General features: G+C 46.9%; 1 protein-coding gene across 1 annotated transcript; it reads right to left on the bottom strand.

The window, feature by feature from the left end:
• Window positions 1–243: 243 nt before the first annotated feature.
• LOC140069990 (high affinity immunoglobulin gamma Fc receptor I-like) lies at window positions 244–17,764 on the bottom strand. Its single transcript, XM_072116323.1, has 6 exons — window positions 17,709–17,764; window positions 17,363–17,620; window positions 6,576–6,824; window positions 2,744–3,025; window positions 1,830–2,111; window positions 244–383 (listed from the first exon to the last, which is right to left on the bottom strand). The coding sequence occupies exons 2-6, from the start codon at window positions 17,601–17,603 to the stop codon at window positions 244–246; spliced, it is 1,194 nt and encodes a 397-aa protein (XP_071972424.1). The 5' UTR covers window positions 17,604–17,620; window positions 17,709–17,764.
• Between the last annotated feature and the right edge of the window lie 2,746 nt (window positions 17,765–20,510).

The raw sequence follows: 20,510 nt of genomic DNA, 5'->3' as shown, positions 1-20,510 counted from the left end.
CCAGACGGTGGGATATTTTTCTTTAATATGTTATTATTTCATACATACTTGTTTTATTCTATGTAATAGATCTTCTTAATATTATTTGGTTATAAGATAAGAATATAAAGCACAGCAGTAACATACAATATAATATATGTATATAACAGCAGGCAGTGGCTCCAGGTATGTAATCTGCAGAATATCCTGCGCTGTAGGTAGATGGATGGACGACATTGCTGGGTCTTGTCACCCAATTGTCCATTATGTTATAGATGGAGCAGCTTCTTCTTCCATGGACTTCACCCATTTTATATGATGGAAGACAAATAGTGCAGCAGTTATTATTACAGATCCGGATAGTATCAGACGGATAATATTCAGCCGGGTGTATCCCATATTTTCTATAAAAACGTAAAATTATGGTTTATTTTTTTAAAAAGGCTCTAAGAAAATATATATTACTGTATTATAGAGTAAAAGACCAGAGGACACCTAATAGATTATACGGATAAACTACAGATTTTTCTGGTCACATAAGAGATTTTTCATGAAATTATAAAGTTTGTTTTCTTTATTTTTAAGGGGTTTCAGGGATCATGGCATCTCCTTCCACTACATTGTTGATTGCTATAATATTTGGAGGTAATAATAGCTATGAAAATCCATATATAGTAAAATCATTCATTTACTTTGTGTCAGGCTCCAGGGGTAGTGGACCCACTGGACCACCTCGGACGATGACGCAAGCCGGGACCGGAATATAAAGTGGTAAAAGGTTTTCACCAGACCCCGCCGCAAAGTAGGTTGGACCTGCTGCGGCGTGGTACCACCAGGTCGTTCCACAGGCACAACTCTCTCCACGGTTCCAGCCAAGGTGAGGTACACAGACGTTAGGCAGAAACATAGTCAGGGACAGGCAGGAGGTCAGGACGGGCAGCAGGGAATCAGAGTGGGGGACGCAGCAACAGGTGACGGCAGGTGGAACGGGATCAGAGTCCAATACTGGACCAGGGTCACAACAGGAAATCACACTAAGAACGCAGAGCATCAGGGAACAAACTTTTTCAACGGCACTAGGCACGAAGATCCATCAGGTTGTGCAGGGAGAGGCTGGTTTAAATGGAATTATGGGAAATAGCCAGAGCCAATTAAAGGCGAGATGGCCCTTTAAATCTTCTGATTTCTGTCTCTCATCTGTCGGCCGGGCTCGCGTCCCGGCACCTAGAGCGTGCGCATGGCCGACAGACGAGAGACAGGAATGGGGATAGGTTAGAAGCGCGGATGCTGCGTTCGCTGGTACAGAGGGGCACGGGTGAGCCCACGAACTGCGGCATGGGTCGTTGGAGAACCCGTGACACTTTGATTTTAATCCCTCTCCTACAGTATGAAATATAGTTATGTCATATATACAGGTATGTGATGCTGTTGGTTCGAGTGTATGGAGAGGGTTAAGAGAATATAATACAGCAGAAGCGCTCATGGCCATGATTGGTTCAACTCTTAACCCATTAGACCTGACACCATTGGCCAGTAGGGGTCATTTGCCATAACAGCTTAAGCCTAACACAAAAAAATGCAATGAAATTCAGATCAACCCCAAAAATAAAGCTATAAAACAATAAGATATATGTTATGTATCCCCACATTCAAAAATGCCCAATCTATTAAAATATTGCTTTAGATATTTCATATAGTCCTCTGATTAAATGACCCAGGTCCATTCACTGAATTAAAAAAAGATTTGGTTGTAAAAGGTTTTGAAAGGGAGAAAGAAAAAGTCACTTTCTAGGTGTTGAAAGAAGCTCTTATACATTTTGTATAATGTATTAACCATCGTCCATCCTCACCTTGTATCTGGATGAGTCGCTCTTGACTCTTTCTTCTTACTCTCTTATCTGTAGTTTCCACCTCACATGAATAATTCCCAGAATCCTCCAGCTGAACATTGTAGACTTCATAGATATCACTGACCCCAAATCCCTGAACCATCCGTCCTTCTCTGTAGAAAGTAAAGTGCAGCCGTGTCTTCTGTCTGGGAGGAGGGAGACGCGTCTCACATCTCAGGGTCACGTTATCATTCCTAAACACTGGATGTGGGGTCACTGATATTGTCGGAGCCGTGAAAAGCTCTAGAATTGGATAAAAGTGATAACAATATGTAAGTAGAAAGATTTTGGCAGCAACATTGTGATAACCGAGTCATTAGTAACATATTAGGGGGAATTTCTTAATGTGTTGACACCTCCGGCAGTGTAGACGTGACAACAATAGTCGTGGGCTGCGCCACAATAATCGCCGTGAAGATGAATTCTGTTGCAGTTTAGGGCGGTTGAGTTCGAATTTTAGACATTCTTTTGGCCCTGCTAACTTTTTGGCCTCTGAGACTTATTCATCTCGGCCACACCCCCTTTCCCGATGCTAAGTAACTTTCCAGAGGGTTTGCACCTATTCCCAAGACCCGGACCCTTTTTCAGACAAGTTGGAAAAGTGGCAAAATAAAAGCCTTGATATGTATCAAAAGTGCATCAATAAATTCCCTCCTTTCACAGCGTGAGAACATTGGGGTTCATATACTAAGGGTCCGAATCGCGCACTTTTGTCGGGTTTCCCGTTGATTTCCGATTTAACCTGAATTGCCCCAGGATTTTAGCGCACGCAATCGGATTGTGGCGCATCGGTGCCGACAGAAATGGGGGGGGGGGGGGGCATGGCCGTCGGAAAACCTGATGGATTCGGAAAAAAAAACACTGTCCATCCTCACCTTCTATCTGGATGAGTCGCTCTGCACTTTTCTTCCTTACTCTTCTATCTGTAGTTTCCACGTGACATGAATATTTCCCAGAATCCTCCAGCTGAACGTTGTAGACTTCATAGATATCACTGACCCCAAATCCCTGAACCATCCGTCCTTCTCTGTAGAAAGTAAAGTGCAGCCGTGTCTTCTTTCTGGGAGGAGGGAGACGCGTCTCACATCTCAGGGTCACGTTATCATTCCTAAACACTGGATGTGGGGTCACTGATATTGTTGGAGCAGTGAAAAACTCTGGAATTGGATAAAAGTGATAACAATATGTAAGCAGAAAGATTTTGGCAGCAACATTGTGATAACCGAGTCATTAGTAACATATTAGGGGGAATTTCTTAATGTGTTGACACTTCTGGCAGTGTAGACGTGACAACAATAGTCATTGGCTGCGCCACAATAATTGCCGTGATGATGAATTCTGACGCAGTTTAGGGCGGTTGAGTTCGAATTTTAGACATTCTCTTAGCCCAGCTAACTTTTTGGCCTTTGAGACTTATTCATCTCGGCCACACCCCCTTTCTCGATGCTAAGTAACTTTCCAGAGGGTTTGCACCTATTCCCAAGACCCGGCCCCTTTTTCAGACAAAAATGTGGCAAAATAAAAGCCTTGATATGTATCAAAAGTGCATCAATAAATTCCCTCCTTTCACAGCCTGAGTGAAGAGGAAAGAACAAAAGCACAACCAAAGAGGACGGCGCCTCGTGTGATAACGTTTTGAATGGTTTGTTTCCAGGTAAGAGATAGAAGGTGCTCACCTGGTAGCCACTTGGCTTAGTTGCAGAAATAGAAGTAGGGATCTCGGTTATCCTTATCGGTGGAACCTTCTTCAGGTTACTTCAGCAGCTACCCAAGCGCTCCGAAAACCGGTATCCGTTGGAACCGTTAGCACAAGAGTATTGGTAGAGGAAAAATGGCGCTACAGATGGGTGCGCTTGTAACCCAGAAGATTTTTACCAAAAACACGAATTGGTGTAGAAGCAAGGTAAGTATTTATTATAAATGGTTAAAATTTGGTTTCAAACATAGGTACATTGGTTACGCGTTTCGGGATGGTGACCCTTCATCAGACCAGTACTACAAAACATGATAACAAAGACAAAATAGATATATAACAAATAAGAAATAGATATATAAAAATGGATAAATACAAATTGGTTCACATGCAATGTGTCTAGATAAATATATATACAGATATATAAGGATACATATTGAAATAGTCTAGATAAATATATATACATGCGCAGAGGAGGCGAACATGTGAGGTAGAAAGACCGTACAGGGATAACTAGGCGTGATGCAGCTAAAATTAAAATTAAAATTGAAGAGGCAAAAATTACACCATGAACAAGGTGGGTATATACATATACAATGTGTACATGTCGTACCCCGGTTAAGATAGGAACTCAAAGGATGAACGAGTGCTTGGGTAAAGGAGTGAGGTTATAGGTAAAATAAAGTGAAAAGGTGTCCCAGGTTGAGGAATAAAGGATTAAGGGGCTGTAAGGGGTTAAGATACTTACAAATTACAGCGCCCGGCAGGATGAGCTGGAGCTGTAGAATAGGCGCGCGCTGCAGCGCCGACTGTATATAAACAGTTCGGGCGCTGGTGCGCGCGCGAAAGCAAGATCGTGAGTGCGCATGCGCAGTCGGCGCTGCAGCGCGCGCCTATTCTACAGCTCCAGCTCATCCTGCCGGGCGCTGTAATTTGTAAGTACCTTAACCCCTTACAGCCCCTTAATCCTTTATTCCTCAACCTGGGACACCTTTTCACTTTATTTTACCTATAACCTCACTCCTTTACCCAAGCACTCGTTCATCCTTTGAGTTCCTATCTTAACCGGGGTACGACATGTACACATTGTATATGTATATACCCACCTTGTTCATGGTGTAATTTTTGCCTCTTCAATTTTAATTTTAATTTTAGCTGCATCACGCCTCCCCTAGTTATCCCTGTACGGTCTTTCTACCTCACATGTTCGCCTCCTCTGCGCATGTATATATATTTATCTAGACTATTTCAATATGTATCCTTATATATCTGTATATATATTTATCTAGACACATTGCATGTGAACCAATTTGTATTTATCCATTTTTATATATCTATTTCTTATTTGTTATATATCTATTTTGTCTTTGTTATCATGTTTTGTAGTACTGGTCTGATGAAGGGTCACCATCCCGAAACGCGTAACCAATGTACCTATGTTTGAAACCAAATTTTAACCATTTATAATAAATACTTACCTTGCTTCTACACCAATTCGTGTTTTTGGTAAAAATCTTCTGGGTTACAAGCGCACCCATCTGTAGCGCCATTTTTCCTCTACCAATACTCTTCACAGCCTGAGAACATTGGGGTTCATTTACTAAGGGTCCAAATCGCGCACTTTTGTCGGGTTTCCCGTTGATTTCCGATTTAACCTGAGTTGCCCCAGGATTTTGGCGCAAGCAATCGGATTGTGGCGCATCGGTGCCGACAGAAATGGGGGGGGGGCATGGCCGTGGGAAAACCTGATGGATTCGGAAAAAAAACTGAATTTTTAAAAAAAAATTTGTCACAAGAATAGCACTCACATACACTGGGACGAAGAAGGTGAACTCTGGCGGACCTCGGCGCAGCAGTGACACCTAGTGGATATTGGGCGCACGACCTTAGTGAATCCCGGCAAGCTCCGAATCAACGTCGGACAATGCATCGCGGGATCGCGACTGGACCGGGTAAGTAAATCTGCCCCACAGAGTAGACTGGGTGGGAATCCATCCATCAGTTCTGCCAATTGGTTTGGAAGAACTGATGGAGAATTTCATCAATAAAAATTCAGAGAATTGTCTTGAAGCAAGATATAGACCTGTTCCCCCTAATTTAAACTTAGCAGTCTCAGTAGACGACTGAAATAATTCAAGCTGATGACAGCACTGGAAAGGTGTGTGTGTGGCACAGGGACACAAGTACATAGTCACTTGCATAAAATGTTGGCATTTAGATGGGTAAAAGTTTATTATTTTTTATGAGATGATGTTGAAAATACGGAATTTCCCTGGTAACATTTAAGCTGCACTGATGATGAAAGGAGCCACTTATTATAGACTAATGGGGAACAAAATTAATCTCCAATGGGAACTGTTTAAGGACTACATTGGGCTCTAGCTAAAGTCTAAAGACTAACCACTTATTTAACTTCCCAAAATGTTTTTTCCTGTCTTAACTATTTATGACTATTTATAGCCATGAGATTACTGCATTTGAATAATGATCTGAAAAAAGCAAACCCCCATTTGCCAATATTAACTGATATATACAAAATTAAAATTTTACAACATAGAAAGTGGTCCACAATTCATTTTTAACAGTTTAATTTATTTAAATGTTATGGAAAACATTATGTTTGTTGACAAACTGGGAGAGAACTAAACCCAAAGTGTGTAAAGAAGTCAGTGAAAGGTGGTATAGGAAGTGTCATGGTTTGGTGAACGTTATTGGAAGCAAGAATTCGACCTCTCAAAAAGCTACAGGGCAGAGTGAATGCAAGTATGTGTGAGAACCTTCTTCAACAACATATGGCTCCTTCGTTGAGTTCATCACTCACACAGAAATTTTTATGCAGGACAATACCCCCTGTCACACAGAAAAAAGGGTAAAACAGTTCCTTGAAACAGAAAACATAGAAACAATAAAATGGCCAGAGCCCAGAGTCCTGATCTAAATCCTTTTACAGAAATGTGGACGAGACTGGCCACCTGTGATGGTCCAAGTCTGTACATAAATGATTCTGGATTTACCTTCTACAGATACAGAAGCTTCATCTTCATATGAAAAATCATAGACTTCTTTCCCACATCTGTATGTCCCGGCAGTCGTCCTGGTTACATTACTGATATTATATTCCGCATCATCTCCCCAGTCTCTAATGACTTCATTATCTTTATAGAATGTTGTCCGTCCTCCTTTATATCCAGGATAGTGGTGACATCTTATATTTATGTCATCTCCTTCATAGACATATAGAGGGGTCTGCAGGATGACCCAACCTGTAATACACAATGATATAGGATGAGGAGACATATGTGAGTCTGTGTGTGATACAACTTGTTACTCTTTTCTTTTGACAGTGTTCCAGGATTGCAAAATGTCTGTGGAGAAAATCGCACACATCTGAAGACTTTCTGCTCTTCAACTTTATGGTAAAAAGCTATAACGCTGCCCTTCACCTCGCTAAACATGTTTATTTTACTAATCTAATATCATCTCTCTCTAACAACCCCAAAAGACTCTTCACTAGAGATGAGCGAGCACTAAAATGCTCGAGTGCTCGTTATTTGAGACAAACTTTTCCTGATGCTCGAGTGCTCGTCTCGAATAACGAGCCCCATTGAAGTCAATGGGAGACTCGAGCATTTTTCAAAGGGACCATGGTTCGGGAATAAAATGTGTTAATTAATTGAAAAAGAATGTCTTCTGATAAGTTAGCAGATGTATGCAAACATCTGCAATCTATTCTTCACTGTTCCGCGCGTATATTATCTCCCGACAAGTTAGCAGATGTGAAGAACAGTGAAGAATAGAATAAAAACAGTGAACACAGTGAACACAGGATCATTTAAGTGAAAAACACAGTGAAGAATAGATTGCAGATGTTCGGCACATCTGCTTACTTGTCGGGAGATACGCTGTCCCGGGATCCGCTGCTCTTCTTCCACTGAAGTCTCCCCGATGTCTCCGTGCCGCTGCCCGATGTCTCCGTGCCCCGATGTCTCCGTGCCCCGATGTCTCCGTGCCCCGATGTCTCCGTGCCCCGATGTCTCCGTGCCCCGATGTCACCGTGTCCCGATGTCTCCGTGCCCCGATGTCTCCGTGCCCCGATGTCTCAGTGCCCCCATGTCTCCGTGCCCCCATGTCTCCGTGCCCCCATGTCTCCGTGCCCCGATGTCTCCGTGCCCCGATGTCTCCGTGCCCCTATGTCTCCGTGCCCCGATGTCTCCGTGCCCCGATGTCTCCGTGCCCCGATGTCTCCGTGCCCCGATGTCTCCGTGCCCCTATGTCTCCGTGTCCCGATGTCTCCGTGCCCCTATGTCTCCGTGCCCCTATGTCACCGTGCCCCGATGTCACCGTGCCCCGATGTCACCGTGCCCCGATGTCACCGTGCCCCGATGTCACCGTGCCCCGATGTCTCCGTGCCCCGATGTCACCGTGCCCCGATGTCTCCGTGCCCCGATGTCTCCGTGCCCCGATGTCTCCGTGCCCCAATGTCTCAGTGCCCCCATGTCTCCGTGCCCCCATGTCTCCGTGCCCCGATGTCTCCGTGCCCCTATGTCTCCGTGCCCCTATGTCTCCGTGCCCCGATGTCTCCGTGCCCCGATGTCTCAGTGCCCCCATGTCTCCGTGCCCCGATGTCTCCGTGCCCCGATGTCTCAGTGCCCCCATGTCTCAGTGCCCCCATGTCTCCGTGCCCCCATGTCTCCGTGCCCCCATGTCTCCGTGCCCCGATGTCTCCGTGCCCCTATGTCTCCGTGCCCCGATGTCTCCGTGCCCCGATGTCTCCGTGCCCCGATGTCTCCGTGCCCCGATGTCTCCGTGCCCCGATGTCTCCGTGTCCCGATGTCTCCGTGCCCCTATGTCTCCGTGCCCCTATGTCTCCGTGCCCCTATGTCACCGTGCCCCGATGTCACCGTGCCCCGATGTCACCGTGCCCCGATGTCACCGTGCCCCGATGTCACCGTGCCCCGATGTCACCGTGCCCCGATGTCACCGTGCCCCGATGTCTCCGTGCCCCGATGTCTCCGTGCCCCGATGTCTCCGTGCCCCGATGTCTCAGTGCCCCCATGTCTCAGTGCCCCCATGTCTCCGTGCCCCCATGTCTCCGTGCCCCCATGTCTCCGTGCCCCCATGTCTCCGTGCCCCCATGTCTCCGTGCCCCGATGTCTCCGTGCCCCTATGTCTCCGTGCCCCTATGTCTCCGTGCCCCTATGTCTCCGTGCCCCGATGTCTCCGTGCCCCGATGTCACCGTGCCCCGATGTCTCCGTGCCCCCATGTCTCCGTGCCCCCATGTCTCAGTGCCCCCATGTCTCCGTGCCCCCATGTCTCCGTGCCCCCATGTCTCCGTGCCCCCATGTCTCCGTGCCCCGATGTCTCCGTGCCCCTATGTCTCTGTGCCCCTATGTCTCCGTGCCCCTGTGTCTCCGTGCCCCGATGTCTCCGTGCCCCGATGTCACCGTGCCCCGATGTCTCCGTGCCCCGATGTCTCAGTGCCCCGATGTCTCCGTGCCCCTATGTCTCCGTGCCCCTATGTCTCCGTGCCGCTCCGTGCCGCTGCCCGATGTCTCCGTGCCACTGCCGATGTCTCCGTGCCGCTCCCCGGTGTCTCTGTGCTGCTCCCCGGTGTCTCTGTCCTGCTCACCGTGTTCTTCAATGTGTTCTTCACACATATATATTGTTCTTCACATACTATTTTGTTCGCACCGTTCCGCGCGTATCTGCCGACAAGTAAGCAGATGTGCCGAACATCTGTAATCTATTCTTCACTGTGTTCTTTACTGTGTTTTTCACTTAAATGATCCTGTGTTCACTGTGTTCACTGTTTTTATTCTATTCTTCATTGTTCTTCACTGTGTTTTTTTAATTAAATGCTCGATCTCGAGCAGGGGAAATACTCGTCCGAGCAACGAGCCGTTTCGAGTACCTTAATACTCGAACGAGCATCAAGCTCGGACGACTATACTCGCTCATCTCTACTCTTCACTCCTTACTAATACCAAAGCTGCAGCCACTTGTCACAGATATTGGGGCTGAATATCTGGCCACCTACTTTAAAGATAAAATTGATTGCATTCAACATGAAATTATCTCTCAATTTACTCCCCCTACTATTCCCCTTCCCTCTAGATTGAGACAGTCACAAAGGAAGAAGTGTCCAGGCTCCTTTCCCCTGCTCGCCCCACTATCTGCACCAAGCACATCTGATACAGTCTCTCTCCCCAGCAGTCACTTCTCACCGCACTAAAATCTTCAACCTCTCTCTCTCTCTTCCGGTGTTATACACTCTTCTTTCAAGCATGCTGTTGTTACCTCTTTACTGAAGAAACCTTCACTGGACCCATCCAATGCTACTAACTAGAGACCAGTCTCTAATCTCCCTTTCATCTCCAAACTCCTGTAATGCCTGAAATACTCTCAACTAACCCGATATCTCTCAAATAACTCCCTCCTTGACCTCCTAGATTTCCCAGATTCCCCTGAAGCTGCTCTTACTAAAGTCTTAACAAGCCCCAAAGCAAATAGCGAAGGGGCTGAGGACTGTAGGGGGTGGTTTCAAGCATTCTGGTAGGCTGGTGGGGCTTGCCCCTTTACTCCTCCCGTGTCACAGGAGGTGGTGTTTGGGGGCGGGTAAGGACCCGCCCGGTGGTTTTATAAAGTCCGAGAGCACGTGGGGGGGCCTCTTTCTTTCTGCCCCCTGGACCAAAGAGGCGAGAAGTCAGAGACCCCTCTGCAAATACCCAGCATGGCTTCCCTAGAAGAACAAGTAAGCCAGCAAGGGGCCAAGCAGGGTTCAGCCTGGCTGGATACCCTCCTGCAGCGCCCTGCTGCGGGGTCGGTTCAAGAAGCGGACGTCCCTGAAGAGGACACCCATCTCCTAGGACCGAATCCTCCTGCAGTGGCTTCCACCCTGGAGGGTACAGCCACCACCCCTGCCCGGCGGCCCGCCACCCTGTCACCACCACCCACCCAGTGCTCCTCAAATCCTCCACGTGCTAGCAGCGTCTCCAGTGCAGTGCCTGAGGAGCAGCTGGCAGAAGATAGAGGAAGGCCCATCCGGAAGATCAGGCCTCCCGTCCGTTTGAGCCCTGGATCGCCTGCACCAACCAGGTAGCGCGGCCCGGGCCAGAAAAAGATGGCGTCGTCCAGACCACGTGGGACCCATGCTGCAGCCAGTGCAGCGGATCGTCGGGGGACGGATCGGAAGGAGGCCTCAAAGTGTAAGTGTTTGCCTCCTGTGCGCTCCCCCACCCGGCATCCAAACGCTGCGCCCCGCACCCTCTTGCGTTCACCCAGCAGGCCACGTCCCCCTGCCTGTCACCGCCTCCACTCTCCACCGCTCCTGCGAAGCACCCAGCCGGTGCCAGCGCTGCGGCCTGGGCCTCCCTGAGCTCCCCAAGCAGGTAGGGATCCCCTGCCAGCCAGCCCGCACTTCCCCCGAGCACCCCCCCGCCCGCCTCTCCCCCGATCACTCCCCCGCCCGCCTCTCCGCCCCCCCCTCTCACCACCGCTCACCTCCACTCTGGCGTGTCCCCCAGCCGGTGCCTGCTTCCAGCTCCGCGGCCGTGCCTCCCAAGCACCACCTGCCGCAAGCCCACGCCCCCCCCCGCTCACTCTCCCTCTCCCCCCCACGCTCACCTCTTCTCCGGCGTGGTTTTCAACCGGGAGCAGCATCCAGCGCTGCGGCCCGGCCCACCCGGCAGCCAGCAGGGGACACAAGGCCTTCCCCTCCGCGGCGATCTCCTCATGGCTCTCCCTCATCCCGCCGTGCGGTGCCTCCGCATCCCACCGGCAGCCCCAGGCTCTCCTCCTCTCAACGACACCTACCTCCACCAGCACTCTCCTCGGCGTGGCAGGCTTCAGGCCTATGCCGCATACAGCCCTGGGCCTGCCTCAGGCCTATTCCCTCACATGTCAGGCAGCCCCAGGCCCTGTTCCCCATGCAGCCCCAGGCCCCATACAAGGCCTCAGGCCTGCTCTTCACCCAGCCCCAGACCCCATACCAGGCCTCAGGGCTGCTCCTCACCCAGCCCCAGGCCCTACATCAGGCCTCGGGCCTACTCCCCAGCCAGCCCCGGGCCCTCCCTGTCACATACCCCCCACCAACACAGCCACCAGCAGCGCTATCACCAGCCTGCGTCCCGGCCCTCTCCTCCCCCCCCACCATGCCCCCCGGCCCAGCCAACACCACAGCCCTGGGTCCCTGCTCAGCTCACTTTCCCTCCTGCCCTCCTATTCCCCTGAGTCCTCTCTGCATACTCTTGATGCGGTAGAGACCTCTATGCCCACGGTGCACCACAGAGACAGGAGCCACAGATCCCTGTCCTACAAGCAGCAACATCACAGAAGAATGGACTCCCAGACATCACAGAGGACGCATCATCACAGAGGACATCGCAGACACTAAAACAGCCCATCGTCACCGGGTTCCAGTGGCCGCGGGGCGGCGCACACACATGCCCGCACCCGTCACCGAGACTCCCAACAACGGCACAGAGACTTCCCTCACCGCCTGACCAAGCGCTCCAGGCGGACATCAGAGCACCCAACAACTCGCCAGGAATCCGAAAACAGATCCTCAGCTCATCTACAGCCACTGCAGTTCCAGAGGTCATCCCGTCATGGCAGCCAAGACTCTCAAGCTCCACCTCGCAGTTCTGACGTCATCAAGCAACCACCTCAACGCATCACTTCAGCTTCCGAATATCACCAACCGTCTGAACAGGACAAAGCACAGCCTTCTCATCAGGACAAGTCAGCTCCAACAGAGAAGACTTCATCCGGTGAGTTCAGTGGCCTCCCCTCGTGGTCGGCCATTACCTCCTCACACAAGAACACAGAGGTCATCACGTCCATTAGATCACTACTCACACAATTTAGAAGGCAGTCAGGATACACCTGTGGGCTTAGGGAATTTAGCTAACGCAGGACAGGGTAACACATTTAGGGATCGCAGCCCCGGGACTGCCAGTGCCCGGGGCTGCGCGATCCTCCTTCCGGGAGCCGGGTCCGTGCCTTTTGGCAGGACCTGGCTGTAACACATTGAACATTACACAGTGTAATACATCTGTATTACACTGTGTAAGGTGTAGAATATCTTGAACAGGTGGCTTAGTGGTTAGCATTACAGCCTTGCAGAGCTGGGGACCTGGGTTCAGGTCCCAGGGTCAACATCTGCCAAGAGTTTGTATGTTCTTTACATATTTGGTATTGTCGCGTCCGTAACAATCAGTACAATAACTTAGAAACATTATTGGACCCGCTTGCTGAACGCCGTAAAAACAAAACCCGAAAAACTCGACAAAATTGTAAATTTTTCATAAAATCTCTTCACAAAAATGTTAAAAAAGTGATCCAAAAAAAAATAAAATAAATGATGTGCGCCAAAATGGTATCAATTGAAAGACAACTCAACACGTAAAAAATAAGCCCTAAACTAGCTCTGTCAACCAAAAAATATTAAAGTTACGTCTCCGAAAATTTGGCGATGCGAAAACAAATGAGATTTCCTCTATATTAGTTTTTTCCAGTAAAATTGTAAATATAAATGAAAACCTATATAAATGAGATATCACCGTAATCGTAGTGATCTGTACGTTAAAGATAATATAGTATTGTTAGTCTACGGTGTACGACCCCAAAAAAAAAAAAAAAAGGAACCAAAATTGGCAATTTTCTTTTCACCCATACATTCAAGAGTTAATAAAATCCCATCAATAAGCTAATGACCCACTAACATGAAGCACGGAAGTTATAGCTCAGTTGGTTGAGGCGCTGTGTCATTATTGTTCATGGACACTGCGGGTTCTAGGTTCAAATCCCAGTTAGAATAATTTTTTATTTGTAAAGTGCATCGCATGTCGCAATAAATAAGCCCTTATATGTCCAAATTGCCAAAAAAAAATAAATAAATAAATAAATGAAAATAAAGATTATATAGCCAATAAAAAGTGACAATGCACAATCTGCTCTGCCTGGCGCAGCTTCCCTTCGATGCCCTGGCGTGTGCCCATAAAGCAGTCACCACCACATATGGGGGATTGTTATACTCGGGAGGGATTGGGTATCAAATTTTGTGGAGCGTTTTGGTATTTTATCCACTGAGAATTTGTACATTTTTTGAAAGACACATTAATTTAGCCAAAAATATGTACTTTCACAATTGTATCCGATTTTATTTTAACCCCTGTAAAACAATTAAAGGATTAACAAACTTCATAAAAGTTGTTTCACATACACTGAGGGGTGTAGTTTCTATAATGGGGTAATTTATGGGATTTTACTTTTATTTAGGCCTCTCAAAGGGATTTGAAACCAGAGCAGGTCCCTCAGGTTTTTTATCCTACAAAAATAAGAGTATGCATAAAAAACCATAGAGACATAAAATAGACATTCGGTGAATGTTAGTTACTAAGTTTGTTTTGCGGTTATGACTATGTATGGTAAAAGTAGAACATTTTGAAGTTCGAAAATCGAGAATTTTTTAAAATTTTCACCAAATATCTGATTTTCTCATAAATAAATGCAAAACATAACACCAAAATTTTTCAACTAACATGAAGTACAATGTGTAACAAGAAAACTATTTTAAAATCCCTTGGATATGTTAAAGCTTCCAAAGTTATAACCACTTATAGTGACACAGGGCAGATTTGAAAAACTGGCCCGTGTCAGGAAGGTGAAAAGTGGCTTCGGTGTTAAGGGGTTAATGTCAGTGAAGGATAATCCTGGGCAGCACAAAAGGCACTTCTCACCCCATCCACTGCATCAGGTTAGCCACCAGCCCACCGCAATGTTGGTTAAATGCGGCAGTTTAATTTCTTTCAATCCAGTATTAGCACTGGAGAAGGTCGGGAATGAGGTTTCCCCGGGTAGGATGGCCGCCCCCTTATAGAACCGCCAGGCTAAGTTCCCAAAAGGAGCCTGGAAAGTTCAGATTAATCGACCACCTGTCTTTTCCCAAGGGTCCCTCGGTCAATGACGCTATATACGAAGTTGTGGCGGTTACGTACGTCTCCTTTGATAGGGTGGTTGACTTAGTGCAGAGAAAGATGGAAGTGTCCAAAACTTTCCATAACTAGTTGCGAGCTTTTGCGGTTTCGGTCCCTGGTTTTTTGTAAATGCAGTAACTTAAAGTCGGTAAAGGATAATCCTGGGTAGCACAAAAGGCACATCTCACCCCGGATAACTAGTCCCTTGAAGGAAGTCTTGTGGGTTTTGCAGGTATGTCTTCGAGCAGTTAATGGGTCAGGCATCCTATTCACAGCTGCCTTAAGGAGAGCAAGGAAAGTCCTGATTATCAAAAATACAAGGTGTCCCTGGGTGGAGTGCCGTATAGGCATGAGAATCTGCAGGGGATAACCGCCATCTCTTATTATGCGACGGGGTCCATCTCAATTCCATTGAGGTGAATATTTTCCTTCTCAGCCTGCAGGAGCTGGCTGAGAAGGCCATGGCCTTGGTCCGTGTGGAGGGTCGCAGCCGGTGGTAGGAGGGAGGAGGCTGCTCCGTGGCGGAAGTTACACAGGCCCTAAGGCGCTGGAAGATGCCCACATGCCGGCTGCAGGGACGCAGCCGCCATTTCGGGTGAAGTTGGTTCTCAAGATTTTGAAGATGCCAAGCGGGCCTAGCAAGTTGGGAAATGTTTTAATTTATAACGTTATTTAATAATTTATCTTAGTTGTTACCCAACATTACCCAAACATTTAGTTTCCCGGTCTGTTGATGGTTGGTTAGTCTAGGTACACGGTCAAGTACCAGACGGTTGGGTGGTTAGTCTAGGTACACGGTCAAGTACCAGATGGTTGGGTGGTTTATCAAAGTACAAGGTCAAGTACCAAACGGTTGGGTGGTTAGTCTAGGTACACGGTCAAGTACCAGACGGTTGGGTGGTTAGTCTAGGTACACGGTCAAGTACCAAACGGATGGAAGGTTTATCAAAGTACAAGGTCAAGTTCCAAACGGTTGGATGGTTTATCAAAGTACAAGGTCAAGTACCAAACGGTTGGATGGTTTATAAAAGTACAAGGTCAAGTACCAAACGGTTGGATGGTTTATAAAAGTACAAGGTCAAGTACCAAACGGTTGGATGGTTTATTAAGGTACAGGGGCAAGTACCAAATTTAAGGTTTGGGTTTGTTAATCCCTGCAGTCCCAATGATCTCCTCACTTCTAAATCTAAAGGTGACTTTTCGATCCTCATTCTTCTGGATCTATCGGCAGCGTTCGATACTGTGGACAAGCAGCTTTTCTTCAGGATGCTTCGCTCCATTGCCCAAAAAGACACTGTACTTTTTTGTTTTGTTTTTCTCTTTGACCGCACTTTCAGTGTCTCCTTTTCTGGATCTTTCTCTTCTTATCTTTCTCTCAGTGTTGGGGTTTCTCAGGGCTCAGTCCTCATTTCCTTCTATTCTGCCCAAACCATCAGCAGATTTGCTTTCCAGTATCATCTCTATGCTGATGATACCCAGCTATATACTTTGGCGTGAAACATCACCCCTGCCTTACTCCAGGACACTAGTGACTGTCTCTCTGCTGTCTCTAACATGATAACTTCTCTTTTTTTAAAACTTAATCCTTATAAGACTGAACTCCTTTTTCATCCCGGTCTTTGGGATCACTATAGCACTGAGGCAGCAGGCTCGCTGTCTGGACTTCGACCTCTCATTTGCATCTCAGAAACATTTCCAGAATCCGCCCATTTCTGACAATTTAAACTGCTAAAATGCTAATTGTTGCTCTGATTCACTCTCCTGTGACTTCCAATTAATTGGTCTTCCGCTCACTACACTATCTCCACTACAATCTATTCTTAATGCAGCAGCATGGATTGCCTTTCAGAGTAAACGCTACTCGGATGCCTCCAGTTTGTACCAATCACTGCACTAGTTGTCCATCTCTGAATTCAGTTTAAAATAATAACCCTCATCCATAAAGATCTGTATAATACTACACCTCCCTACCGCTGTCATCTCAGTCTATCACCCAACCCAGGTTCTTCGGCACGGTGGCTGAGTGGTTAGCACTTCTGCCTTGCAGCGCTGGGGTCCTGGGTTCGAATCCCACCCAGGTCAACATCTGCAAAGAGTTTGTATGTTCTCTCCGTGTTTGCGTGAGTTTCCTCCGGGTACTCTGGTTTCCTTCCACACTACAAAAACATACTGGTAGGTTGTTTAGATTGTGAGCCCCATGGGGACAGGGACCAACTTGACATGCTTTGTACAGCGCTGCGTAATCTGTGTGCACTTTATAAATAAAGAATTATTATTATTCGTTCTGCCAGTGACATTAGATTACTCTCTACCTTAATTCGAACCTCTCATGCACATCTCCAGGACTTCTCCTGAGCTGCAACAATTCTCTGGAATGCCCTTCCCCAGACTCTCAGACTAATACCTACCCTCCAAAGTTTCAAACCTGCTCTTAAAACCCATCTCTTTAGGCAGATCTATAACAATCGCTAACTGCATGAAATATCAACTCTCCCTTTACAAATCCATCCTTTGTTCACTCCCGTCTGTTATCTGGCAAGCACCAGATATATAGCAAGCTCCAGGCTACCCTTCATCCTCATAGACTGTAAGCTCTTGTGTCACCCCTTCATCCTCATAGACTGTAAGCTCTTGTGATCAGGGCCCTCACTCCGATAGTTCTATATGACTGTTTGTACTCTGTAATGTATTTAAATTATATTTGCATATGTTCACTTTGATCTGTAAAGCACTACAGAATTTGATGGGCCTATATAAATAAAGATCATTATTAAAGATTATTGGGGCTTTGTCTGTATACCTATGAGCTGGTAGAGTTACTCACCATCAATAACACCCAGTGTAGCAGGGTCACTTATCTCTCCAGGTCTGGTCTGACATTGGTAACTTCCACTGTCTGATGTTCCAGCATCTTGTATTGTATAGGATTTCCCATTGTGTACAGGATAATTGTCCTTGTACCATATATAATCCATCCCCTCTCCTATAGTAGATCCCACATCACAGGTCATTGTCATCTTCTCTGATGTAAATATCTTCTTGTAGTTGGGGGTGAAGGTCACCATAGGTCTGATGGCGGCTCCTAGAAGACATAATATGATATACAGAGTAGTTGCAGATACAACGATCTTCAGAAGGTGATTTTATAAATCATTTTAAGAGATTCTTACATGAGACCTCAGCCCCAAATTTTTTTAAATTCATCTTAATCCCATCGCTGTCCGTCGCTAGTCTTGACACGCCGGGATCACCTAGAAAACAAAGTTATAATTAGCAAGATGTCCAGCACTCCGGGCTGATAATTATACGCGCTCACCTCTGTGATAATATAATTACACCAGTTCTACATTTTTTCATTTGCGGCTGTTTCCTTTCTTCTTTAATAATTTACTGGGGGTCTATTTATTGACCCACAAAATTACATTACAGCCCTAAGACTCCTTTTGGCAGAGCAAATGGCAATTACTCTGTACAGCGTGACAAAAAGGCCTGACCACCCCAGGAGTTCTTTGTGACCAAAGCTTGGGAGGAAGCCTGTTTGTACCCCAAGTGTGAGCATTCATCCATCTCCGGAGAAGAGGAGATCAAAGAAGTAGAAGGCCTGTGTGTTGCTTTCCCGCCAAAAACCAAACCAAGACAAAGAGTTATCATAGTTGTTCCATAACTAGTACATAATTCATAACTATGGCTCCTTAGTTACAGGAGAGAGTTATAGGATTGAGATACCCTCATGGCCTGTGTATCAAAAGCCTAGCTACATGTGAACCCAGTCCAATTGCAGAACACCCCTAGGTATGGGGTGAGAGGTAGCGAGGTACCCTGATGATTGGAAGCAGTTGTGCCATCTTCCAATCAAAAGTTACGGGTTTGTAAGAAAAACCCAGACTCAGAAGGTACCTCTCTGGAGGGAGGAGGAAATGCAGACCTCCCCCTCTCAGTGACATCACAGCCAGGGGGTAGAGGTGCAAAACCCACTGGGTTTAAATTAGTGAATAGGGAAGAAGACCTTGTCAGTTCTGGGGACTCTATTTATAAGAAGGCTGGCAGGACCTCTCCATGCTGTGTTCTCAAGCCAAGATATCTCTCTTTATTGCATAGTAAGGATATTTTGTTTCTTCATCCAATAACTGTTTGTATGTTAAGTTGTTAAGGGGGCTGCCTTTCCAGTAGCAAAATGAGGCATTGTTTTTCATTCAACACCTTTAAAAATGTATTTGTATATTTCCCAGAATTCTCCAGTTGTGCATCTATGGCTTTACGTCTCCACACACCTATAGGAAGGCCTTAATTGGCAAACTCTGCATAAGGATAACTCTTATTCCCTGACCCCTGTATGTACATTATTTTGTAACTTGTTTTTCTTTTAATCTGACGAGTTTATGTTTTGAGTGTATTGTACCTTTACATATATTAAAGTGTTAACATTTGATAAGCCTCTGCTTGTAGCCTTAGAGAATCCAACTTTCCGAATGGATAACATTACCAGGTTCTTTAACCTAGTATATACTGTATATTGATTGTATGTTCTGTGTGAATCATCAGTGTGCATAGTCTGTGTGGTTGAGGAGCCTGCGTCCTTCTTAGTATAAGTAATGCGTCGGTGGTGGCAGTAAGTTGGTCTGAGTGCTGAGTGTGTGGAGTACATTTAACACAAGGGCGCCCATTTGCGTAAGTGGGCAGATGTTAAGTGCTAAATTCTGGGACTCCATAGAGTAGGTGCACCCCATGCTAGGACTCCAGTGTGGGGGATGACAACACCCTTGCTCTCCCATGCTCCCAGCATATGAGAGGGAGGTGCAAGAGGCATGCATAATTAGCAGCCCGCAGTGCCGGACATCTTGTCCCTGCGCTCTGTGCTGCCAATTATAAGTTTGTTTTCTAGGGGATCCCGATGTGTCAAGACTAGAGATGAGCGAGCACTAAAATGCTCGGGAACTCGTTATTCGAGACAAACTTTTCCCGATGCTCGAGTGCTCGTCTCGAATAACGAGCCCCATTGAAGTCAATGGGAGACTCGAGCATTTTTCAAGGGGACCAAGGCTCTGCACAGGGAAGCTTGGCCAAACACCTGGGAACCTCAGAAAAGGATGGAAACACCACGGAAATGGACAGGAAACAGCAGGGGCAGCATGCATGGATGCCTCTGAGGCTGCTTAATCGCACCATTATGCCAAAATAATGGGCAACAGCATGGCCATGACAGAGTGACCGAATGAGGCTAGATAGCATCTAAAACACCCAATAATTGACCCTGACACTATAGGGGACGGCATGCAGAGGCAGCGGCAGCAGTGGCAGGCTAGAGAATGGCATGGCGACATACCCTAAATGGACTTTGGTTTCACCAAAGGAGGTGAAATGATTTCCTATGTGAACAAAAGGTTGACGGTATATTTAGTCGATAACACAGCATGGTGGCGACATAGTGACCAAGTTCCATGATTAAGAGTGACTACTGGGGCATCCATATTGCTTCTATGATTGAAACTTCAGGTCTCCAGCATGGTGACAGATGGGCCGAGTTCCACTATGTATCTGGTGAAACACCTGAAAATTCTGCCTGACACAGCTCGTTTGATAAGGGGATGATGTGCTGCATGTCCTCTCGTGCTCCAGCGTCTGGGGTATAGACAGTTGAAAGTTGCACATGGAGACACTGGTGGACGCTGTGGAGGATCGTGGAGGCGAAATGGACAGGAAACAGCAGGGGCAGCATGCATGGATGCTTCTGAGGCTGCCTAATCTTGGGATGGAGCTGGCTGTCCGCTGCCAGGCGAGCTTTTGCCTGTCCAAGCCCCTGTCGTTCGGCTCCTCCCCACCCAAAATGGGCCTGGGGGCCAGAAGCGTTTACTTTGAAAAAATTATAATTTTCAAAGCAGGCGGGGTTGTTTGAATATTTCACCTAGGAATAATGGAATAGCATAGTGGTTCTATTTTTAATTGTTTTTCGGAAATGTTTCCATGATTAAGAG

Source organism: Engystomops pustulosus, chromosome 7 (genome assembly GCF_040894005.1).
Source record: "Engystomops pustulosus chromosome 7, aEngPut4.maternal, whole genome shotgun sequence".
NCBI lineage: Eukaryota > Metazoa > Chordata > Amphibia > Anura > Leptodactylidae > Engystomops > Engystomops pustulosus.
This window is presented reverse-complemented; position numbering and strand designations above follow the sequence as displayed.